At 41.7% G+C, this 26494-nt stretch overlaps 1 protein-coding gene across 2 annotated transcripts in view; it reads right to left on the bottom strand.

The window, feature by feature from the left end:
• Positions 1 to 23723, bottom strand: part of LOC136749508 (MAP/microtubule affinity-regulating kinase 4) — a 37647-nt gene extending 13924 nt beyond the window's left edge. For both annotated transcript variants that reach the window (XM_066703890.1, XM_066703891.1), the window contains exons 1-5: positions 23434 to 23723; positions 14868 to 15065; positions 14222 to 14275; positions 4646 to 4694; positions 2657 to 2722 (exon numbers count right to left, since the gene is read on the bottom strand). In XM_066703890.1, coding sequence (XP_066559987.1) covers positions 2657 to 2722; positions 4646 to 4694; positions 14222 to 14275; positions 14868 to 15065; positions 23434 to 23589 — 523 coding nt within the window. In that variant the 5' untranslated portion in view covers positions 23590 to 23723. The remainder of the gene's footprint in view (positions 1 to 2656; positions 2723 to 4645; positions 4695 to 14221; positions 14276 to 14867; positions 15066 to 23433) is intronic.
• Between the last annotated feature and the right edge of the window lie 2771 nt (positions 23724 to 26494).

Genomic DNA, 26494 nt, shown 5'->3' with positions numbered 1-26494 from the left:
AGGACAGGCATTCAAAGTGGCAGGAAGATCGGGTTGGCATTACAAGGGAGAACGTAGAGTGGTGAAAGGGTTAAGTCCACATGGGAACACATTTATCTTTTTTTTTTTTAAATAATTAATAAAGTGGGGGAAATGTGAACATCTGACAATGAGTGTGTGTGTGTGTGTGTGCGTGTGTGAGTGAGAGAGAGGGAGGGAGAGGGAGAAATGGGTTGAGGGATAAATTAAGGCAGGCTGATTTCACTCTGTTACAGACAGCAGGCCCAGCGTGAGAATGTGATGAGATCGATGGGGGGAAAGGAGGAGGATGCAGTGGTGTGTGATGTTCATGTGTGTGCGTGTGGTGGGGCAGGGCTCAAATTTGCAAGCTGTGGGTCATCAAGGGGTGACCAAATTTTGTCTCGAACCTTGCGAACATATATTTATTTGTATTCACCATGGGCAACTGTTGGGGGAAGGTTAACAATTACATCAAGTAAGTGAGCTTCTCATAGATGAGTTTACATTTTTTTTCTACTGAGCCACCAGGTTGTGTAGAAAAAAAAAATAAAACACATAACTGGTCAGTTTTGCTTTCCTTGAGCAAATCAGAGGGCATGACATCACTGGTGACTGTACTCACTTATCGCCATGGTGGACCGCAACTCTGGTGAGTAAATGTTTTCATTAAGGTGCCAAATTTGAAAATTTTTGAAAATGTTATGATTTTTGAAATCTTATGGGGGAACAGACAAAGGGATTACTGAAAGATTAAGTGGCCTTTGATTTGTTAATGCCGATGACCAAGCTTTAAAACAAATGCATCAGTCCGCACACTAAAGCACGCAAATAACGATGACATTTTAAGTTCATTTCAAGAGGTGTTTTCTTCATTCAGCAGGGAGTATTCTGTTAATGGAAAAACTGTGGCATTCACTGATGATGGCATGGCAGTTAACAAGGGATCAACGGCAGGGGTGTAGGCAACATGACAGCAATTCACATTGCAGACGTGTGCCCCACAGGCTTGAAATATAATTTATTAAATTTATTAATTAGTATTTATTTTTCTTAACTGACGCCATTTCCCATGGTAAATTGACGATATCAGTGTTGTTTTTCTTCTGTGTTTCCATTCATGGTTAACATTTAGTTAATGGTTTAACTTAGTTTTCACCGGCAGCAAGTATTTTGTCAACGTTTTGGTATTCAACTTTCAATACGTTTGGCTGTTGTCTTTTTTCTTGGGTTGAATTCAGGGGGATAGGAGCTCTTCTCCTACTCTGACCACAGCTTCCTTTTTGTCAGCAAGCTTTAATTAGGAGCACCTCAAAAGTGAGGCTAAACAGTATGTGTATTAGTTTTAATTAACTATATGATTAATTATAAGTTTAATATTAATCTATAAATGAGTTTTCCTGACAACTTTCCATCTTCTCAGAGACAAAGGTCTGTTTTTTTGTATATATTTTTTACGATTGTCAATTAATTGTATCCATCTAATGTATTATTACTTGTACTTGTATGTATTATAACTCGACCTGTAACAAATATTAGTTTTTTGGGCGGGCCCTAAATGTTTAATTGGCTACCAAACTTTGAATTCTAGGAGCCAAATGCTCCAAAGGATTTTGGCCAACTTTGAGCATTGTGTGGGGGTACACAGTTTGCGTCGCTTCCAGTTGGGTGTCTGAGCCTCGGCTGGGAAAAGGATGCGATGTGCACAGAGCCGACAGAGGTAGGTAGGCCGGGAGCAGAAGTGTCTAGAGGGGAGTGAGCTGGACTCACCCCCCGTGTCGGATTGATGTGACAGCCACATGTGCATTTCAGTGTGCCTGTGTGTGCGAGCATGTGTGTGTGTGTACTTACATCGAAAAAAGGCAGAAAAAAACATCTAGCAACAGAGAGCGACCAACAGAGGCAGGAAGGGATAAACAATGTGCTATTTGTTGCGGGGGGTTGAGATTGGAGAGAAGCAAGAAAGACAGAGAGAGAGGGAGAAAGGAGGCATAAACAAAAGGATGGGAGGGGTGAAGAGGAAGGAGGGAGCAGAGCAGACGTGGGGAGGGATTAAGGACGCAGTCTGACAGAGAATAGAGAGAGAGACAGAGCGATGAGTGGGGGCTAGAGATGACAATAAAGTGAGGGAGGGAGTGCATTTTTGATAGAGTGGGAGAGGGAGCAGTGGGGGTGGCATATGGGACATAGAGAAACTAATTGAGCAGAGAATGAAATACATTTGCATTAAAGGTAGGATACATACACAGACTGGTAATTGAGGGGTGTTACTGGTATTGCTTTGAGCTGTGAGGCAAGATATTATATCCAAAAAAGATTGTTGTTATACTTATTGGTAGAGCTCCTGATAAGCTAAGAGATATGTGCAAGGGAGTGCTTTCCCAAAAATGGGCTTACCCTCCACTTACCCCCTATAACCTGATCTAAGCCTCTCTCTGAAAACGGAAAGAAACCCTGAGACATAATGTGCTTTTCATTGTTCGCATTGTCTGAAGTCATCCTTGGAACTGGACAAAAGTCACCAGGAAAGAAACAAACAAGATAATTGATGTTCTTTTCCCCTGCAAGTGAGTCTTGTCAACTGCAGACAGGTAAAAGCTTTGAAAATATGACATGCGTGACCCCGAATTGTGGCGAACATAGGCCATTGGCAACTCACCCCCACTGGCATATTCCATGATCAAGTAGAGTGTCTTATCAGTCTCAATCACTTCAAACAGTTGCACTGCAAAGGAAGCACAGGACGACACTGTCAAGATAGCACAGGTACCCTGACAGGGACTGAAACCCATGGTGGAGCAAACAGCCCTAGCAGGGCTTGCAGCATCTACTTGCAGTGTGAGCCCAGAATGACAAAACTCATGAGGTCTAATTATTTGATCAATTGGATAGCTTTAACCCATCTCTCCATTGTTGAGCCCACCAAATATACATGTAGTTACTGTGTCTGGGATAAAGGGATGGTGTGTCAATTACCAACAGCGAGACCTGGAAATTAAATCTTACAGCAGACAGCGAAATAAATAAAACCAAATCAGAAGCGACAAATTAACCAGGCACGTCACATTGGAACAAATACTACAGACGTTAAGCTACTCTTGAGGATTAAGATTCCTCCAAGGAGGACACAGTCTGATGTAGCGCTCAAATGAATAAACAAACCAACCAACGAATCAAGTAAGAAAAAGAAAGATATCATGCTGTGTTACATTGCTGATTTAAAGCAGTTTTGGTCATTCATTGAATCACCTTTTAAGCCAAAATGGCTGCAACTTTGGGCCATTATCAGTATTGGCTTTAACACAGACACACACAGACACACACTGACACACACTGACACACACTGACACACACTGACACACACTGACACACACTGACACACACTGACACACACTGACACACACTGACACACACTGACACACACTGACACACACTGCTTCCGAGCCTGCAGTGTGGAGGGGGATACCCTTGCCACAGTAACACAACAAGGCCAGAGATTAAAGATAATTACAGTGGCATACCAGTTAGCGCAGGCTTATTGTTTATTCATCGATGACCATAAGGCTAATAAAAGATCCCTGGATGGCTTCTCCTGCAGCCAAAAGAGTTAACCGCTCCACGGAAAAGAACAGAAACGCTGGCTGCGGTTCTCTAATCAGCACTTTTCCCTCCACTCTCGCACCAACATCAATAACAACTGGAGCAGTTCCCAGGTAAAAGACAGGCCTAAGCAGATTTTTTTCTTCTTCTTCTTCTTCTTCTTCTTCTCCTCCTCCTCCTCCTTCTCCCCCCAGCCCCATACCCCCCCCCCCACTCATTATAGATTCAGCAAATCAATATTCTGTCCAAGCTTGGAGCACTGACCAAAGAAAGTGATGTAAAAGTTGTAGCTCCACACTAAATCTTGACCCCTTGAACATAGCAGAGGGTATACACAATTGCATTCGTAAATTCTTTATTATGTGGAATATGTTTACTGATAGAGTCTCAATAAGCAAGAATTAACTAGCTTCCACTAATTAGGGGTGTGGATTTCACACAAGCTTCACTGTTCTCGAATATAAACTCCTTTTTATTAAAGATCTTTATGTCCTCCCCTCCTTATCTGATTGTATTACATGGTGTTGAGTTTCACTAGGATGCATTGGCATCAGTTATTGGACACCAATCCATGGGTCCTTTACCTCCTTTACTACAGGTCATGTGTATTTCCAAATAACAAGTCAAGTCCAAATCTCTGCAATCCCTACATTGATCTTGGTCAGCAAATTTGGAAAGTGAGATGCTGAAAAATGTTAATGAGAAAACATAACTTTCTGAGGTATCTGATTTAATACGCATTGTTTCATCTGGGATCTGAGTACTATTTAATCCACAGAGCACAGGTTTTCAAGTGAGCAGCCATGACTTGGAGGTCATATGCACGTGGCACAAGACCAAGCACAAGATGGAGCCAACTCCACCTTGCCGATTTTAATATGATAGGTCCCTGTATATTATGTTTACTGCTACTGCTAATGTAACACTTCCAGAATACATTTACCTAAGAAGTGTGCTTATGCTATTAAAAATTACAGGTGACCCCTATGATACAGTGAAAAGGGGCAGTTCATGGGGGAGGGGGCGAGGTTGGTTAACACAAACTCACCAATGTTGGGGTGATTCAGGCCTTTCATTATCCGTACCTCTCTGAAGAGCTGAAAGAGAGAAAAGAAGAAATTAGGGAATTAACACTGAGGAAATATTCATAATCGTTAGATAATGTCAATCTGTGAATAACAGTTGCAAAAGCCATCTTGTGTTCAAAGTACATTGAAGATTTAGAAGACATTCCTTTGGTCAATGGATTTAATTATTTTTTTCCCTTAACAACTGGTCTATAATACCCAACACATGATGGGAAAGGCTTAAGGTCTTTAATATTTCTAGGGACTGGCCAGGTTTTAGAGCAGCCGTCTTCTCTGGGGCAGTCTCTGTTCCCTGGGTTGACCAAATTTGGTCTGATGAAGTTTTGGGCACACCAAAACCCTGGCTTCCCGTCTCTTTCTACATAGTCAAAAAATAATAATATATATATATATTTTTTTTTTTTTCCCCCAAACACTTTCTTGAAAGAATGTGCAATATATTAAAGTCTTGTGAAATTATTTTATTTCCTTTTTGATCAATATTACAGCAGCAGACAGATCTGAAGAGAGCACAAGTCTTGTCTGGAGAATTCAACCATAAATTTGGAACAGCATCAGTTTCCAGTCTCGTGCCAGTTACGCCCACAGCCCTGTATTCTCCAGGCCCTATTAGTAGGGAAGCCGTTTCTCCTCAGTGGAGGTGGTTAAAAACAGACACACACCCACACAACACACAGAATCTCACAAGTTTAGTTCTATCTGTAGGAACAAGCAAAATGGGGGGTAGCAAATTGTGATACACCACTTGATGGGGTGATCAGATATTATTACTATAATTAAGTCTAATTAATGTAGAAAATGAATTGCTGAGGTTGCCAGATCTTATACTAATAAGGATATTATTAATAAAAATAATAATATTGTAATTATTTTTAAATGCAGATCTAGTCAGAAGCTCAGTTTGGCTGATTACACCCTGTCAGGAGACACAAGGAGGGGAAACGCAGCCCTTTCGCCTTACACAATGGAAGGAATGCAGAGAAACTTCACTACAGCGAGGCCCATCCTTTCAGACCAAACAAAGCCAGAAAAGACCAACAGAACTCCGTTGCAGCCCTCCTGACCTGGCTTTACATTGTCTCTGAGGATTTCACTCGCATTATTCCCTTTGTGTGTGCGTTTCCTTCATTTCATTATTTGCTTTATTTGTTTTTAAAGAAATGGGGCGAGACTTTCACGTCATAAAAAATAATCTACAATGCCAAGCATCAGAAAACATTTTGGATTTATTATTATTTATTTTTAATAATTATATTGTCTATTGTCCCTGATGTAGCCACTGAGCATAAGAAAATAAAGCTTTTCAATTTGTATCTAGTAACCAAAACAAGTAAGACTCTGCTCGTTTGCAGGATTTCTTTTTTTAACACCATAAAAAATGCCTAAATAACCCTGTCTTATTGATTCCCAGTTCAAATCTCACATGCTTCTTGGTTCTCAGAAATTACTGAAGAAATCAGAGGTCTAATAATGGAGGTGGGTCACTGCTGATGCGACTCACATGCTAACTTCTTGACAGCTTGCAGTTACCGAAAAAGATACAAAAACTGTGCTAACGTGATTACAGTTCTGTTAAAAATTAAATAAATCTATTCCACACCAACACTAACACAGAAACATGCACACATTAACATACTGGACGTCATCCAAGCCTGAAGTAAGTAAGTTTTAGAAAACAGACCCCAGAGACTGAAACCAATAGTGCAGCATCATTTTTATTCTGTCAAAGCAAATAAGAAGCAAATAGTTGGCTGCTTTTCAGAATCTGCTCAGTGTGCTGCATTACATTGCGAGAGAGAGAGAGAAAGAGAATAACATTTAAAAAAAGGGTGGTCAAGACTTTGTTTACCAGATAACTGCAAAGTTGTTTGTTTCCCTGTTCCCTTTACAGCAAATTTTACAATCAAAGATCTTGTGTCTGCCTGGCCTGTTTGTCAAGTAATTGTGGAATTTTCATTCAGCAACACCCCAAGCCTTTCTGTGACCTTGTCAGTGCCCAGGGCTGTACTCTGGAGGTATGTTATCTTTGGGTTACTGGGCTGCTGTATAACTGAAATTGCAATGCCAAATCTGACATGTGGATCATGCTGCTCTGGAGCACAAGACACCTGAAGTAGTTAGAGGTTGTGGTTGAGACATCACGTTCTTTTATAGTCGCAGTCACACCCTCTTTTTAAACTAATTTGACAACTGATGGTGTCAGCTGCAATAATACTAATAAGTAAATCATACACCACTTTTAAACAGCTTTGGGTAATATTTCCATTGTTTTATAATGTTATGTAACGCTCAAAATGGGCACAATAAAATAAATGCACGCACACCGTAAAGGATTCTCATACACATCATTGATCAAGCACTTTACCTCACATTACACAATACACTGCAAAATCCAATACCTCAAAGCTAATGTCTTTATGTCCATTTAAAAGATAAATAGAAGTCTTGTAAATATTGTATCCGAGTCCTGTAGACAAATAATTTGACGATTTCAAGACACTGACCGTGAAGTGAAAAATAACTGATAAAAAAACATGAAACAAATACAAAAGGCAGATCCACAATAATACTGGGTATTCTTAATATTTAAAGTTTATCATTCTTTGCCAATTTATTTTAAATGTATTTACTGATGTCTATCTATTTTGCATTTATATGAAACAATATTTAATAGAAAACTAAAAAAAAAAAAAAGGCCAGATGTAGTGACAGTGCCAATTTATCTTTAGCACAGAAGTAGACAAGGTTTTCGGATGTAGTCACACTCTGACACATCATTCAGTCACACATAAGCACATTCATGTACACACTAGTAAAGACCTTAAAAATACTAATACCCCCCCACGCAGAATGCTGCAGTCACACATTGGTACTGCAAAGCACACACACAATCTCTCTCCCCAATCCTCTGAGACTCTCCCTAATTGAATTGCAAAGGGGAGCATCAGCTGTTCACCTGAGCACTAAAGATAATCAGATAAGCCTCTCCTCTCTCTCTCTTGCATAAGTGACTTCCTGGTTCAGCCCTCAGGACAGACCAACGTCACTGTTTCCATGGCAACCCTGACATTAAGAGACAGGACTGTCCCCATGGCAAAGCTGGGCCACGTTAACCCCACCCCCCCACATACACCCACCCCTCCCTTGGGACAGGCTCCCTGGCTATAGCAGGTGGGTTGGACTAAAGATGGGAAGAGGAGGTTGATGGATCATGGGGGGTGGGGGGCCCAAACTACATCATGCCAGCCTTCAAGCCCCCTATACTGGCTAATTCAGGGGAATGGAGATAGGCCACAGCCTCAGGCTACTGGGCCCAGCATGACTATCACCTCTACTCTGCCTTCCCCACAGACTACAGTATAATTAGTGGGTCTGCTAGGGCCCAGAACCACAGCCCATCAGATCGAAGACAAAGCAAAACAAAACAATGAAAAACGTCCCAAATGAGTATTAATTCTGTCTAGATTGATGGCCACCAAGTAAAACACCAAAACAGTCTCCTTAGCTCCCAGTTTAATTCAATCCAAACCTATTTTAAAAACTTGTATTTTCCTTTTTCATTTCAAAGCACCAAACAATAATTTAATGCTTAATTGCTCCCTTGTCTCTGCACACATCCCCATATCACTGCAGTACAATGCCGTGTCCCCGGGGCACAATTATTTCACGGTTTTAACGATTTGTGAATATGCAAAATGCAGGGTCGTTTTAGAGCAGCGGCCTCTTCTCCAAGAGAGACGTCACAGCACAGAGCCTGCCATCACTCCTGGTCTGGCCTGCCCCCTCACTGAGAGCCAGGGGAGGAAGTGATGCCAAGAGCAGCAGAGGGTGTGGTTTAAACCTATCCAAGCAGGCACATTAAACCCACACTCTGCCTCGGTAATCTCTCCTGCCCTCAATTAACAGTTACTGCTTTATAAGATTGAAAAAACTGTCTAGAAGCCAATCGGCAACGCTTCCTTGGTTTAAAACACGGGTTCCTATTGAAATAACAATGATACTGATAATAATAATTATACAAATGATACAAACGCAAAGAAATTGTGTTATCAGACTTAAAAATAACAGGCATCTGGAAGTTTCTTACAAAGATCTGGGACAATGCAGCACTGGAGAGCGGCACAGTATCTGCAGATGGTCCCAGCATGAGCAGCTAAAAGCCCAGGCTAGAGGCGCCTGGAATGGGGGCAGGGACTGCTACTTCTTTGCCAGCCGTGATCTCACCTCATCCTTTTACCGAGCTCCTGCACACAGATACACTAACACGGCCACCAGCTGGCCATGGGGGTAACCTGTACCTCCTCCAGTGGCGTTAGGGCTTTCACTGAAGGCCTAGAATAGATTAAAATAAAGAAAAATATGTTGTGTAATAAATTAATGTAAGGAATAATGTACCATTTTATCATTATCATTAGCAAATCCGAATTGTAAATTAAATCATCCCATCGTCTTCCCTGTGCATTTTTGAATGGGAACAATAACAGAGGGCATTATCCAATAAAAAATGCTCAAATTAAATTACTAGGTAGTGAATATGCTGTAACCTTGGATTGTATGACCAGCCAATCATATTTTGACGTGTTGTGGGTGGGGTTTTAAGTTCTGTTTTACGTCATTCAGGGCCTTCAATGAGTTCCTGAGAACATTTACAGTTAGTTTTTTTACAATATTTATGTGATTAGGTTTATAACTGAATATAGCCTAATTATTTACGTGCCTCAATAGGTTTATCCCTGGATATTGAATATGACAGGCAAGAGCACAAGTGATGTATGGCTTGCTGTGCAAGTGTAGAGACTTTCATGAGTGGTTGTTTTCTGGTAATTGGATGAAGTGGTTTACTTTTTTGGGGTAGTCATATGCATAGTATATGCGAGGCAGAGTATCTGTATGTTGTTGAGGCCCATGGCCAAAATGCACAGTATGGCACTGATTAAGAAAATGTATCTGTGCAAAATGCTTACACCGGTCAGCCCTTGTAACTAGCATACCTGGGTGGTAAGCTCTGCAAACTCACAGAAAGCTTCCTGTTCTCCCACGCCCACTAATAATGCATGGAGTCAATTCATAATTACCAGGGAAAGCATGGTAGACTGCCTAGTGCACAGCAGTGTGTTCCACTTCAAGTTTTATAAGCTGCTGGCTTTATGTATAACCCGGCACCCCACAAAATTGGTATTTCATGCTTGTCTGTGCAGAGAAGTTTGTGTAGGAAGCACATTACTGCAAGTCATACATCTTGAAATGTATCAAGACTGCAATGCAAGAGGAGTCCATATACAAAATTCACTCAAAGTGGAATCAAAAGATACATGATGTGTTAAATGGTTGCTAAAGCTTGTTTGCTGCTCCGCACTCATTTGGATCCTGTTCCACAAAGTCATGTAAGAGATGTAGTATTGCAGCTCACGACACACAGCATAAATTATACAGTTACAATACAATAGGGTGGTTTACTACGCTATAGACGAAGGACCTTTCACCCTTCACCTTTCAGACAAAACAACTTTCACTTATTTTTGCACAATGACATTAGGGGGAGATTCCATTACAGACTATGTTTCACCAGCTATGCTGCACAGAACCTGACCTCTATATTGACAGTACTAATCTCTTGTATACTATGACACATTCAACCTCCCAAATGAAGTACAGAGCAGTGCAGGGGGTCCTAAGGAAAAGCCAATCAAAGCAGCTTATGAACTTAAGAATCAGTTTCACTCTGATAAATTCAAATGCTGTAACCGCGTCTACTGCAAGCGTCATATTGTACCCTGCCGGGCGGCTTCTTTTTGTTCACATTTTAATGACAATGCACTAACAAGCATCATAATTATTAGATTTCATTTTCCCTTCTCTTGTGTCAAGTTTAAGCATCCTAAAACCCCTCCCTTCTACTCTCTTCCCGAATGAAAAAGGGTCTGGGAACCCTCTGCATAGTTTAAGGCATAGAGGAAAGCAAAGGATAGGGATCGCATTTCTGATTCTCACTGCTGAATGTGAAACATGAGGAAGGCTGAAGAAGAGAGAGGAGGGAAGGGGGAGTCAGATCACAGTGAGTCGTGATAGAATCGGGGGGGGTGTTGCTTCAAGTGCAGACAGTGCTTTGCGTTGCAGTGGAATTCTCAGGAGGCGGGGGGACGGCTGCTATACATCTATTCAACCCCACTACCACCCCTCCAACCCCCCTAACCGATCCGCGTTGGCATTCCACACAGGCAAACAAAAGACAACTAACCCTGGGGTCAGGGGGTCCTCCAGGGGGCCAGTCTTGGTAAGGGATCCCTGTCAGGGGGGTTTGAGGAAAAAAAAAAAAAGGCTGGCCACCACATGACAGACCGAGAATGAGAGGTAAAGAGGAGTGTGAGTGAGTGAGGAGAGAGAGAGTGAGAGTGTGTGTGTATGGTGAGGAGGTGTCTGTGTGTGAAGACAAGGCAAGACGGGCTCTTCATCAAACAGGTGCAGAGAAAAGAGAACGAGGGTGGATAAGGGGTACAGGGGGGGGTGGGCAGAGGGGGTGGCATTTTCCCACAGGGTCTTTCCAAGGAAGGAAAGAAAATAAAAAAAGACAGCAAAGAAAGAATGGAGCTCTCTCTCTCCCTGAGACCATTTTAACAGCTGAAGCACAGGAAGATTCTGGGATTCAGGGTGGAGGGGACAGGGTGGAGGGGACAGGGTGGGGGTGAGAGGTGAGAGGCCACACTGCTCAGTTTCTGCACAAACTCAGATCTAGGGCTACTAATTGCAAAACAAATGGGTCACACTTTGTAGAAGTGGCCCCGATGAATTCCCAATGCATTCTGGGACACCATGCAGATGCTTAGGTCTAAACTAAAAAAAGTGGATTCTCTTAGCAGCATCCTGGTACTGTTTTGTCACTTAGAACTAGATCACCAGTATGCCCTATGAAAGTACCAGAATGCTGTTTCGAAGGGTTTATACCTAATGATCTCCAAGATCAAACACGGAGCAAAAGACAAAGGACAATCAAGATGTCTTGGCTATGCACTGTGACAGACTGTGATGACCTCTAGCTCCACAACCTTCTGACAGACCCACCTTGGCCAGACCATAGTCCGGAGCACCGCTATCTCCAGTTGCCCTGAATCAGCACAAAAATTAACATGCGCTCCGAGTATGTGACTGCAAACTAAAAGTCACCCCCCATTGTGCTCTCTTAGGCACCTCACAAAACACACACTAACTAACTATGAATGTACTTTGCTTGGCTATGGTTTATCCATGGTTTGAATAATGGTTTAATATCCTATACCTCTCCAAGTTTGCCTACAGTAAACATTTATAAGGGCTGTGCTATAGGATTCTCACTCCACATAGATAAAGGGTTACCAGGATTATGGCACAACACCGGACACAATGAGGAGGTGACCCAAACACATCAGTGCCTCCTATTATTATTATTTTTTTACAAGGGTGGGTAATTGAGAGTGAGAAAATGGGAGACTGAGGCAGTGGGGGAGGGTTACTTAGCTGGTCTAATTATGTAATCACCCGGACACTCATTCATCACTTTCCCCTCGACGTGTGACATGAGGTGCTGTGCTTTGATTCAAATACATCTTTCAAATGCAAAAAAAAACAACTAAAAAAACAACAGCAAATATTTCTAAGAAAGCCCGCCATGCGATTTTCTGAGTGAGCAGAGGTACATAAAGTTGAATGGAAATACCCGAGACAGGAGTTGGAGATCCCTTTATCTCCTTTTTTATTAATTAATTATTAAAAAGAAATTCCCCCTGCAAAGCTCCTGCAGCTTTAATTGCAGTGCAGGGCTGGTGGACCAATGGCTTTGATGACTGAGAGAAAGAGAGAGAGTCACCTGGTTGCGTCCTGTGAGACAATTCTGCTGACAGGACAATCACTCTGCGCATTGCTGCACTGGCCCCCTTTCTCCTCTGCCTGTCACTCACAGAGGTCCAATAGTACTCCCACAAAAAATGAGGGATGCAGAGGAGCACTTGCAGAGAGGGCACTCAGTCTAACAGCTTAAAACTTGAAAGTATGGTAGTTTTGGGGATTTCCCGCACGACAGGACAGCCCAGCGAAAACAATCTAACCAGCCATTCAGCCTCCCTTCAATCCCTCCACAATCAGTTTTTCTCTCGGGAACAGCCTAGCGCATACTGGGGGAATCATTATCACATACGTTTCATATTTCATATTAATATTTCTATTTCATATTTGACTTCAATATTTGCTTGTATTTGTCCGTTTCAACCCAGGAAAGTGGTGGACAAGGGGTCCGTTGTCGAAGGGGTTTGCGGAAGGGGACTTCTGTGCAGATGTGACATTTTCTTAAACCTATATGTATATTCCTTCTGAACCTTTTTCTCCCCATACGTTTACCACAGTGAACCTGCACGTTAATAATGTCAGTTTGGGGTATTCCTATGAATGTACTTTGTTTGGCTGGGGTTATCTATGGTTTGAATCATGGGTTAATACACTGTACCCGTGCATGCTTGCCTACAGTAAGCCTTTATAAGGGCTGTGTTATAGGATTCTCACAACACCCATCCCTTGTGAAACCATTTCAGACATGCATTATAAGGTTATGTAGAATTCATTGCTTTGATGTGGCTCAAAGGGCTATATGCCACCATCCTTGGACTTGTGATTTTGGGCTCCTCTCCTAAAGACACCAAAGCTCAACAACCCCAACAAACAACAGAATACAAGACCAACTCAACAAACCTACAAAGTCTGCCTAGACTGTATATGGTCACTGGAAAAATATATTACTTTGCCCAAGACTGGACTGTTTTTTAACAGAATTATTAACTCAATATTGCCAGGTGACCTAAAAAAAAAAAAAAAAAAAAAGTGTGTGCACATATGTCTGCATCGATCATCATATATTTTATGCTGCAAGAACACCGCATGGGAAGGTTATGTAAACCCCTTAAGTATTGAATAACTTTTAAGCATTAGATACGATACCACTTATCCCTTCACTAGTGCACTGCATTGACTTCAATATGTCAAGATGCCACGTGCGAAACCCGTTGAAAAAAACACGGATGGCCACTGGATTCTAATGCTTCGACTAGGCAGGATTTTAAGCACTGTACACTGTATTCTCCAGGTTCACCGTTCAACTGTCTGGATTAGTTCAAAACCTGGCAGGAGGAGAGGATCTCTCTCTAATCTGGACATTACCTTCGTCTGTGGTTTATCCGTTAGGAAGTGACCCCGTAGACTCTGCAAATCCTCTGTAAGCTGCTGCTCTTTGGACGGAAAGCTAAAAATTTTGTTGAAGTTCTTACTGCTATCTTTCTTTGACTTCTTTCTGCTTTAATCACTGAAGCAGAAAGTCTGTCATCACCCCCCCAGCAGTACTTGTGGTGAAACAGAAATCCTACCCCAACCCCCCCCCCTTCTATGCCTCTAACCAGCCAGATCTATGAAAGACAGGCAATCAGATTCCTTGCAAAACATTCTGTATGGGCAAAATATTCATTAAAGAAAAGCTTAAAAAATAAATAAAAAAAATAGAATTATAACCAGGCTCTCACCTTTTGCAGGCTGGTTGGGTTCAGCTGGGTTTTGTCAATAATTTTTATTGCAACCTGAAAATGATGAAAATAGTTTTTAGTCTGTTTTTGTTTTCAAGAAAGATTAATACAGATAAAAATTGTAATTGCTATCGCATCTCTAAGACACGCTAAGTCTTAGCCCTCTGGCAATGGCCTCACCTTCTTTGTAACCTTTGCTTAAAGGAAAATATGCATCTTACTTCTATAATACAAGGATTTCAGGACCAAGAAAATTCTTGTTCTGTGTTCTGAAATATTAGCCTCTACAGCTGTTTTTGTTTTAGGTCAGTTTTACGAATTTGTAGGAAAGTCTTAAAAACATTGATTAAGCTAGTACAGTTTTGGCAAATTTAGATATTTAGACACCTGCATTCCCTTCAAGCTTTCCACCCTCCCCCCTGGAATAGAGTTCCTTTAATTGAACAAGCCACATAACTAATCAATAACTAACATTCCCAGTGCTTTTGGGAGTGATTTCAGGGTGACCTACAGAAACGACCAGGGACTGGAGCTGCAAGACTGTGGCTCTCCAAACCCAGGATTACAGATGTCAGCCATTTCCCTCACTCTCTTATTCTCACTCCCACCACATCTCTTTCCTGGTGTCATTGCTTTCCAGTCTTACCTCCCTCCCCGTCAGGATGTGGCGAGCCAGTTTGACCTTGGCGAAGTTGCCCTTGCCAATGGTTTTCAGCAGGCGGTAGTTGCCGATATGTGGCTGCTCATCGGTGCAGGAGGCAATGGAGTTCCTGCAGCGGGCACCCAGTGAGCGGCTGGACCAACCAGAGCCCTTCTCGGACCGGCTGCCCGTGAGCGAGGCATGCTGGGAAAAGAGAACAAGAGAGTTCCAGCGTGAGTAAGAAACTGACAAATCGCTTACTGCTAATCGCTTCAGATGATGCTCATTCTAACATGACAATGGAAAACACTCATCCTCCAAAACACGTGGTCACACACTTCTGTACTGCCAGTCCACTGAGCAAACAGCATCGCTATACCACTAACGGCAGGAAAAACGCAGCTCTGATGGAAACACAGCAGGCTACAGGATCCCAGTAAGCCACAGGGGTCTCTTGCGTCCCACTACCCTCCCATCTCCACCCAATGGCACATCGCCCCCAGGGAAATCACAGCGACAGTCCACAATCATAAAATCACCCACATAGACTATAGGTGGGGCCCTGCATTTTGCATGACTTTTAAAACTGTGTTTCAGTCAACCAATACCAGCACTATAATATAGGGTCCCACCTGTGCTCCAAGCAGAGATTAAGCAATCTGAGAGTAAGTGCAAATTGTTCAAAAACAAGGCCAAGTCACCAGATACTAGTAATCTGGCCTTGTTTTATTTTTTGATGCCATGATAAAATGGTCTAAGAATATAGTCCCTGCTGCGTCTCTGTATGCGTTGTGTCCCATTCCCCATAGTTCCACGTTGAGGAAGCTCATTTTAATCTGTCAGGGCTCTGTGGCTACCTAGGGGATTGAGTTTGCATTTAGATTGCGTCCGAATCAAATTAAACTTACACATATGTTTTTTTTGTTTTGTTTATCTAACACTGTATCTCCAGGCTAAGCAGGTCAGTAATCTCATTAACAATAGCACACATTTTTAAAACATGCAGTCATTCTTCCAAAGGGCATGTGGAGTGATTGCAATGTATGCAAAACTACAGGCACACACAAAAAAAACAGGTGTGACACCATAATACAATTTTTCTTCTCTGCACTGGAAAAGGCCTCAATTTCTGGTTTTGTTTCACACGGCCATTTGTGCACAACTGGGAAGCTCGGAGCAAGATATTTCATCACACTTGGACAGCACCCCTGTACAATGTCAGAGGTACCTGACTAATAAGCAAACTCAGTTCACAGCAGTGTGAGCCACTGCAGATCTGGCCAGCTACACGCTCTGTATAAGTCAGCTTCGGATGCTTGGGAGTTTTCACGCTTGTGACCCTATTTTGATTAATTTGCATAGACAGGCATGCAAAGCTAAAATAATATTACATACGAGGTTTGCTTTATTTTTTATTTTTGCTCCGACTCCTCGGTTAAATTGGTACAACAGCCTACATCTTGTACATCCTGAAATTGATCAAATGGATATTACGGGTCTGATTTATATCTCTATAATAAAAAAAATTAATAAAATAAAATAAAATAAGAAAAAGCAATGAAACAAGCAAATACATAGACCTACAGATATATACGTACCACCATTTTGAGGTGCCCATACATCAATTCTACCCCCTATTTGAAAATTTAAATTGAAAACAAATAGAAAAGCCTTCACAGTAACATAGTTCACAGTTACTGATAGCATCTCAGTGAGGGTTAAATATAGAAGATCAGCTTATCTGATGTCACCCTGATTGGCTGACATCCAAACCACTCACTGAAATACGTAAATCAATTAAGGCGTCAGTTTTTATGTTTTTGATGACAGTCTCCTTTAAAATAATTAACATCACCAAATGGACACAAACAAAAAATAGCTTGTGTCCACAGAATATCACAAAAACGGGGCAGGCAGGTGGGGCTATTCTCAATTAGATGGTCTGTGATCTGGGTTGAAGTTTAGTAAAATTCCACAACAAGAACAACAACAATTAAGTTAAGTCCTTTACTTCACTTTCTCTACGACAGCCAGGCCTCCATTAAACTACACTGTCAATAGCGTCTTACTTCATTTATTAACACAACCAGACCATTCATCTACTACATTATTCTAATAACTACCTAGTTCTTAAAAGTTATTGTTCTTGTACCTAGTTCTTGTTTTCTTCAAACCACTGAAATAGGCCAAAATATGATCACACTTGCCTGCATTCTTTATTATTTCTTACTAAAGGAACTACATTACTTTTTCTAAATGATTTTTAGCCACTGAACAGCCAGTTTCAGTAGTGCGAGGATTCAGTCTGTTAAAGGAGAATCTGTAAAAATATACACACTCACAGACACAGTCTCTCAGATTCTCTCACTGAATCAAGTCCTGAGGATTATAAGGTAGTGTGCAAGTACTCTGGATTTCATTCCAGCATTCTCAGCAAACTCCTGTTTCCCCTCCCCCATCTCTCTCTCCAGGCCTATTCCTTGGTTCTTCTCTCTCTCTCGCTCTCTCCATTCCGTTACCCTTACCTCCCCATTAAATCCGTGTGTTCAACACCTCCCCAATCTACCTGCTCCCTGATCAATGGAAACCTTGTGTGTACCACAATTCAGTCTGTACCCCTACCACCCCTGTTAACCCCTACTCCTAGCCCGCCCCCCCCCATGATAAAATCCATCCCGATTTTCTCTCTGGTTTGTCTCTCTTTCCGTTTCCCCGAGCATCATAATTCTGTGTTCCCATCTCTCTCTATGTCAAGGAGAGACTATTGATTCACTCTGTGGCTCTCGGAGTCTGATTATGATGCCAATTTATTCAGGGTGAATGGACTGACGAAAGCCAGGCTAGCTAATGTGTGGGGGGGGTGCTGAGGAGCATTTTGGAGAGGTACGCATTGATAACAATGCACCACCTACCCCCGCTCTCCAAAAATAGTAATGGTAACAGCCATGAAGAGATCATTTGGAATGAATTCCCTTAAATTTATGGGACGCTCTCCCCCGAGTCATGTTTCTTGACTCCAGGAATGCAGACGAAATATTTTGTGATCATTTCCACTGTGACTCGGGCATCCGTAATAATGTAAGAATGTGCATCAATGAAATGCCCACTCTCTACTGCGCAAAGACATTCCATTAATTTCAAAAGGCATTATATGGTGTTGTGTAATGAGACCATTTGATAGTTAGTTTGTTTAGATACTCCATTCTGGGAGTGCGACATTTTTTGGGTCCCCCCAAATATCGATAGACATTTTTGCAGATTCAACAAAACAAAAATATCACACAATTGGACTATTTGCAAATACATATAGCAGCAACACAGCATTAATAAGTAGGGCATGAGTTAATTAAACACTTTCTAAGAGTAGTTCTGAGATCTTTTCATTTGAGAGAGAAAGATAATGATAAATTGCATCTAGTATCCCTTGGCTGTTAAATAGAAATGCAGGGATTTGTATCAGCTAAGACTGTAATGAAGAGGCCTGTTAGAGACCCAGAGTAGGCTGAAAGTATTTGCCAAGTAGGCCTATACGAGAGCAGAATGGGACATGGTTGGAACTGGAGATTTCGCTATCATCCGTGTCATGCATGAGCATCTACAAAATCTGAGCTCGTGTTCACCCCCCATCCCCGGAAGATGGGATCCCCCCACCCCCCCAATGAATGACACAGGTCTATTCTTAGTGTACGTTTGTGGAAACCCATCATCATAGTCATCTCATTTCGCTCAGAAATTTGAGCAGAACACAGGGTTTACTCCGATTTAAGGCTTGAGGAGTAAATGGTAGGGGGGGGCGGGGGGGTACTGGATTTTATAACCCTGCATCAGATTCGTTCGCGAGGTTAACAATCCTGCTTGTAACAAAAAGTGCCCTGGGATCTTTAAAGTCCACTCTGCTGAACAGAAACGCCAATCTAAATCCTTAGGGCACTAAAACACGGTTGTTTTCGTTTTCAGTTTGTTTTGTGCTTTTAAACCAAATGAAATCATGCTGTAAATTGACCCACTTAAAGAATCTGCTGGCAGTATGGAATGCATGGATAAAGCTCCGATGTCTCGGCTTGAAGTGAAAGAAGAACAAGGCTTTTCTAGTCCTGCACTGAACTGCGAGATGCTGTGGATGTGGCAGCTTCAGTTTCTTAACCGAAGGCATCCTGCTAAGCTTCACACTCCTGCATATGAGGCCTTTGCTGTGGTATTTAGGCCTACATTTTAATTTATATTCACCACCACCATCAATTTGCTGCAAAATATCAAAGCCATTCACGACTGGCACCGTGGGCTCAGATTCTGAAAAGTGTTCTTGTCATGTTTACCACAGCTTCAAAACAAAACATTAAAAAAAGCTCCTTGAATATTTCATAAACTGCTAATTGTGTCCCTTGAAGGGCTTCGCCAATACAGTTCACTAATCTATCCCATCGGGTATCTTAGTAGGTTCTATTTGGTTCTGAAGATCACTTTTGAACAATTTACACACATGCTAACACACCTATCCTACCCACACTGTTCGTTTAGAGTACGAGTCAAATTATGCCACTGATGCTAACGTCAGGCTCTCTGACTGATCTTATACAAATCCCAAATTAGCACCCAGAAATAAATGGCATAGTACAACTTCTCTTTATTTATTTATTACTGTAGCGGCTTACATATTCTGAAGTGAACACCCTATGCTTTAAAAAAAAAGATCAAGGTGAGTGATTCATTTCCTTCTGAATCAGCCGTTAATTTCTCACTCATTCTACGTTTCCGAACATGCAATTACACTATTCTTTGATATTTGTTATTGCAGGATTGCCACGGCAACTCCTTCCTAATAACTCAGAGAGAATTAGCTTCTGAATTACGTTCCCTAAAGCTGATTTGGGGGTAGGCAGCAATTACGTGTTGCATATTCTCTGGAACCCACTGGAGCCTGTGTAACAATGAAATGTGTCCCCACTTGGTTTATCTATGCATATACATTTTCACATGGTAGTTCCATTTTCTTTTTGACTAGAGGTTTATGCATAACCAACGTAGGGGCATAATGTAAGAGCTAGTATAAGAGCTGCACCTGCAGAGTTTTGAAGCTGAAGAAGTGAGATCTATGCAGAAGCGAGAAGAGGACATGTTGCAAGGCGAAGAGGAAATGGCACAATACAAAAAAATAAAAATATTATCCTCTGCCCTCTGATCACAGTATAGAAAGCAGTCTCTTCAAAACCGAGAAGCAACAGTAAGATGCACAAATTTAACAAGGGCTTCCTGCTGCCTGGCTCAGTCGATGCGCACAGCATTTTCACACCTTCTCTGGGGCTCAGCGTCTCAAACAGACAGAGCCACTGCCCTTGCATCAGTAGTAGCAGGAACTTCTGTGAAACATGTCTTATCACTTTCGCAAGTCTCCTTTCACCGCCGCAAACAGGCAGCATATAACGAGAGAAAGATATTTATAATGGACAAAATCCTCTTAAAAAAAAAAAAAAAAAAAACACCATGCAGACCACCTGCATGCACGGGACAAACTACACAAATTTAAATAAAACACACCTTCACGAAAAACCATCCAGTAAAATAATGGCAGAAACACATTATCTTTCAACTTCAGGTTTTTAGCAAGGGATAGCTGCCGAAATGGTGCTGACGAAAACAGAAGTAGGTGTAGATTTAGGGGGGGACGTTGAGAGAATGTTACATTGTTCCCCCAATAATGTATGCCAGGCTCCACAGGCATAGGGGACATCCCCCCCCCCCAATTCTGAAACCAAACCTACACCACTGAGTACCTGTACATCAATTTTAGGTTTTCCCCACACATCTGTCTGCACAAACTAATTTAAAAACAACCAGCTTATGTAAAGGGGAATAAAGTAGCTTGTAAAGTCTGAATCAAACTGTAGATGGTTACTACCAATTATGGAAATACACAGCTATCTGCTCCTGTTAAATTACACCTACTTATATGGGGGATATACACCCCCCAGTATGTATACACTTCACGTAACAAGAACATACATGAAACGGCACCTGGGGATGGCTGATATACAATGGGCTAAATGTTGTAAAATCTAAAAAGCAACTGCTCTAGAATGGAAGACATCTTTCCACACATGCTTAATACAATGCTGTGCATCTTACTAGAAGGCCCAAGGTCTTGCTCTCAGAAGAGTGTCGCTTGTTTATAATACCTATATAATGACTAAGATTAGTGTAAGCATCTCAGTGTGTACCGTGCACATAAGCCTGTATATTTGCATCAGCTCACATGACTCCCGAATCACACTACGGCCATCCCTCAGAGAGCCATCACAACAATGGCGCTTCCTTCCACTGCGCTTCCTTCCTGAGGAGGGGGCAGTCAGGGGTCAGGAGGGGTCAGGGCTGCAGCACTTGGCGCCCCAGGCCCGCTCACGTCATGACAGGAACTTTACAAGAGGAGGGCGGGTATGTGCGTTTGCGTGTTTGGGGCTGTACAGATTGCACAATCTACCAATGCTACGACTTCCTCCAAAGCTACATTTGTTTGCTTCGTATGTGATCCTCAAAAATAAAATAAAATAGAAAGGCTGTGTGTGTGGTGGGGGGGGGCAGGACACTTTTTTCCTCAGGAATGCAGAATGCCACTCAATTTTGCATTCAATTTTGTTTTAATTTTAGGGGGTGGGGGAATAAATAAACAAATAAATATAGGCCTTTCTTTCTTTAATTCTTTAGATGCCAAACATTTTTGTTTGGGTCTTGTGTTTAGAACCAAGTTTGTTTTGATAGACTTGTTTCTGATGCTGATGACACTGCTAATCTGAGCAAAAAACAACAGCACTGTATTTTGGGGGTGGGAGGAATTTGTTTTTTCAGATACAAGGGACATCAACCGGACATTTTGTAACAGTCACGAAAGAGACAGGGAGAGAGAGAAAGAGAGAGAGAGAGAGAGAGAGGGGGAAGGACCAGGCTCAACAATCTTTTGCTGAACCTGCAAAAAACTATGACCAAAATAGCCTTAACTTAACAATGCCTCTGATGTATAACCACCTCCTTGTAACAAAGTACATTACTAGAGACTGGGATAAACATTTGTCCACTGAACTCATAGCTAAGGGTATAACCTGATACCAGAGGAAGGCAGTCTAAACACTGCATTAATATGCCAATACTTAGTTGCATGAACAGTATGATCGTTAAGACAAATAACACCTGAGTTTAACTATAGGTAATTATTGGGGTAGTATACTCTGTATGGGCTATTATTACAGACTGGAATATATTAGAGCAAACGTGGTACATTTTGAAATTACAGAGTTTCCTCATTAAAGTCATGGTGCAGATGACACATTTCTTAAAACTACCCTTACTGACAATTCAGTAGTTCAGTAGCTCCGCTCTCCTGGCTTTTGTATTGATTTAAATTATTTTAGTATGCTTGAATCACATGACACCTAAAAGCACACCCTGAAGAGTTCACAGACATGGGATTTATCTGTCAAGCACGATCACTCTCAATAAACTCCTCTAACTTAAATATTAGTCACTGTTGTTATAGTATTCAGGCTGAGCCTCTCCTTTTGCCATGGTAAGCAACAGGGACAACTATTGAGGAAGAAGAAGAAAAACACTAAATAAATATGCAGCCAATAGAACTTCCACAGCTGAATACTGCCGCTGATCTTAACCCATGTAAAGCCTTGTCACTGAACCAGAAAAGCCAGGGAGCAGCACACAGTGAATATAGTGGCAGTGAACAGGAGGCACTGCCTGTATACATAAGGAGGGGGGTCTGGGCTGATAGAACCAAACTCCCCGGCTGTGTCGGGAATGCTGAGTCACAGGGGCTTTTAATCCAGGAGAGCCTTCTGGATGGGGGATCTCGAGTCTTTTAATACTGGATGAGCAAAGACGGGCCAAAAATATTTGACTCCCTGCAACCTCGTCTTCTCTTCTGACAACAACAGACACACAACAAGTTTAGGCCTGAAGCCAGAGGCCATGATAACCTTACATAACATACATGCTGCGCTGGAACCTCGATACCGGTTTACAGAAATATACCAATACGTAAATAAAGCGGTGAGGGCTCCTCATTTATTAACATCATAAATTGATCAATCGTGCCTCGCCGAGCTCCCCAGACAATAGAAACACAACCATCTTCCTGCCCTTTTTTCTCCGCCTCTGCCCACCTCATTCCCCTTTTGGAAAGCCCAAATCAGATCTACACTGCAGTTTACGAGTGAAAAGGGGGAAGAAAGAAAAGCCCTCACAACCATGGCACATTCTTGAGTTGCAGTCTAATACAGTGGGGCCTAGCACCTCTATAGCAACAATGCTCCACAGTCAACTCTACAGATCACAGCACCCCAACAGAATGTTATGCTGAGATTAAAAAAAGGAAATACCTCAACTGATCCACAAGCTAGTGATTGAACCTAGCTATTCAATCAGCCTACTATTGTCTGTGCCCATTTAACAAAAAAGATACATGTCTGCTTTAGGGAAAATGTCAGATAAATGGGCACCCAGCGACACATCTTCCCATAGCCCCCATGCCAATTTACAGGTGAAGTCAGCACCAGTACAAGCTTGTACTTACAAAACGCCTTTGAAACCCTTGAGCTGCCGTGCCAAAGTCTGTGTTTGTCCTCCTTCTAGCACCAAACAAACCCCAACTTGTCTTCCTGTAATCAATACCATTCCATGTGTCCATCGTCTGCTGTACGTCACCTGATTTGGACCTTTGTGAAATCATGGAAAGGACTGGGAAGAAAGCAGTCAGAAAAAACAAAACAAAAAAGTCCTGTTATTTGGGATGCTTTTACCCGTTTCACACGCATTTGGTATCATGTAGTTTAGAGCCTTCATCTCGCAGAACTGCATGTAAGGACTCAGTCTGTCACTCATGGCAGACTTGGTGATCACAATCGCTTTTTCACCATGTTGCGTCATTCTTACAAAGCAAAACAAAAAAATGGGTGCTGCCTTTAACAAGCATCAACACGCAAATGGGGAGAAAAAGGGCAAAACGGTTCTCATCTTCTGTGAGTCAAACTATTAGCAAGACCAATATTCCTGAGATTTGTCTTCCTTTGTAATTTTACTCAACTGTGCCCTGACACCTGTGTGGCGGTTTACTAAATGAAAGAACCACTTGATAAAGCTGAAGTACAGCACTAATTTATTTAATTATACTAAACCACCAAAATGCAATTTAGCCCCCGTCACAGATCCGTCTCTGTGCACTGAAAGCTGCATGGCTTCTCTTGCAGTCACAAGTCATGAATTCTAAGTGTTTTGGATTTGCAAAGTTTCCCTTTCCCTGGCACTCTCCACATGGGAAGATACTGCATCTCTCTCTCTCCCTCTCTTTATAAAGCTGCCCTACATTTATCTTCCAGGTGCGGTCCTGGCGCACCAGCCAACTCTGACGTAACAGCAGAGTTCAGTCCTATAAACCAGGGGAGGAGCTCAATCACAGAGATAACTCTGTGCCAGTTATCCCCAGAGAGACTCCGCTATTCCACCAAAATCTTCTCCTGGTTCAAATTCAAGCTGGAAAAAAAAAAAAAGCACCTGTTTGACCTTTGCACTCTGACCTTCACCTGCTCTTGGGAGTGTGATTCAATTTGACATTGGAAACAGCAAGCTGACTTGAGTATGTATATTAAATCCTTTTTTTTAAAGCATATTTGTTTTCCTGCAGAGGCTGCATTAAAACAGGAAGGCAGGTCACATTCAAATTTGCCAAGAGGAGGAGGTTGAATTTGAGCGGGTCTACAAAACACAGAGCCACCATTAAACAAACAGAACTGGCATTCAGATCATACACAAATACACAAACATGGGTGTGTAGGGTAGCTGATGTTTAATATATATATCTAGATAGATAGATAGATAGATAGATATAGGCCCATATGGCACAATCCTAAGCAACTATGATGATTTCCTACTCACTGACCCACTACTCAAAAAACACACCTTATTTGATTTAATTTGTTCCTACTCAGTCATAAAAAAAGATTTTAATGATCAGAAACACTGGCCTTTCATATCGGATTCTATACGAAAACTAGTAGCAGAAGTGAGTGTGTACAGAAACCAACTGTCCTTTCTTTCATTTGGGGAATATAGGGGCTTTTTCATGAAGACAAAATTATTGCATGTCTTTTTCCAAAAATGCGCACATTACCTATACATTGAACCCAGTGATTTGTTATTGTTTTATGACACAATATAAGAAACAGTACTGCTAACAAAAAAACCTAAACCCTAAGCAGTGTGTATTGGTTCACATTTTCCCCACCCCTGAGCTGTCCTGAGGTAAAAAAAAAAAAAAAAACTTAAATAAATAAATCCCTGCATTGTAACCTTGCCTTGTATTATCCTACTTCTTGTAAATGTTCTAAGTCACTGTGCACACGTTAAGCACTTTGATCCGTGTCTTGCACCCACAGTTTGCTAGGCTCATGCTAGCAATTCATTTTTCCTCTTTCAACATGATCCTCCCTTCACTGTCCTTTGAGGTTTTACTCACCACACACAAATACAATGCAACACTGAAAGCCGATCGAATGGATTACTTGCTAGTACAAGTCCTTATTGCAACACGCATTGAGAAAAGCAACTTCAAGGTGATGTTCCCAGCGAAAAGGCTTCCTGTAAAACTAAAATTAACGGATCTATCGATCGACTGAATTGAGGGTTTCATTGATTAAGGATTTTGGGTAGCTACTCCAAATCTCCCAGAGAGGCTGGGTGATTGATCTAGCCCCACCCCCATATGGCTACAAAATCACTTTTTCCATTTTAGGATAATGATTCGGCTTTAGTGCTGGAGGAATGAAGCTCTAAAACAATACTCTGTATGCTTGGAAATGCACTTTTTGTTGTTGTAGCCCAAGTACTTAAATGTATGCTGCGTACATTGTACTTTTGTAAAGCATGTAACTTTTCTTGTATCAAGGCTTCTGCTTAATGAACAAATAATAATAATAATAATAATAATGCACATCCCTCAATCTGACTGTATATTCAATAACTTTCCAGCAGGATTGCTCAGTCTGCACTTCTGCATGGCTGCTCCTTGTCTCTGTGCAGAATACAACCTCTTGCTGGTGAGAGTGGATATTTATTCTATTACGATCAGCTGGCCTAGATAATGTTTGCAGCTTTTTTTTTTTTCTTTTAGCATTCAGGCTGTCTGTTAATACTGTAGTTAGTCAAGCTGGTTTAAGAACAACAATTTTACAGCACAGAAGAGCATTCCCGTCAAAAGGCCTGCGTTTTCCTTCAGGGTGGAGAACAACAAACGTATAAGCCTATATATGAAGCTATGTATTCAAAATCCTCCAAAAGGGACTGACCAGGTTCAGTCTTAAAGGCGGTTTGAAATAACATCACTTAGATTGGAAACCATGGTGAAGAGAAATAAAAAGTCGATGGAAAATCAACACTACAAGGTCCTGCTTGAAATGGAGTTGGGGACATAGCTGAACTCAGTAAGCCACACTGATGTAGGTAAAATACAGGCATCCTCCAATAAATACTTATGTTTGTTTATTATGAAGGTACAAGGTAGCCAACGGAGAGAAAAAGTGGCCTACTCCCATCTGTGGTTTGAAACCTTCTCTACTGCAGATGCGCCACAGCTACCAAGA

Source organism: Amia ocellicauda, chromosome 5 (assembly GCF_036373705.1).
Source record: "Amia ocellicauda isolate fAmiCal2 chromosome 5, fAmiCal2.hap1, whole genome shotgun sequence".
NCBI classification, from domain to species: Eukaryota; Metazoa; Chordata; class Actinopteri; order Amiiformes; family Amiidae; genus Amia; species Amia ocellicauda.
This window is presented reverse-complemented; position numbering and strand designations above follow the sequence as displayed.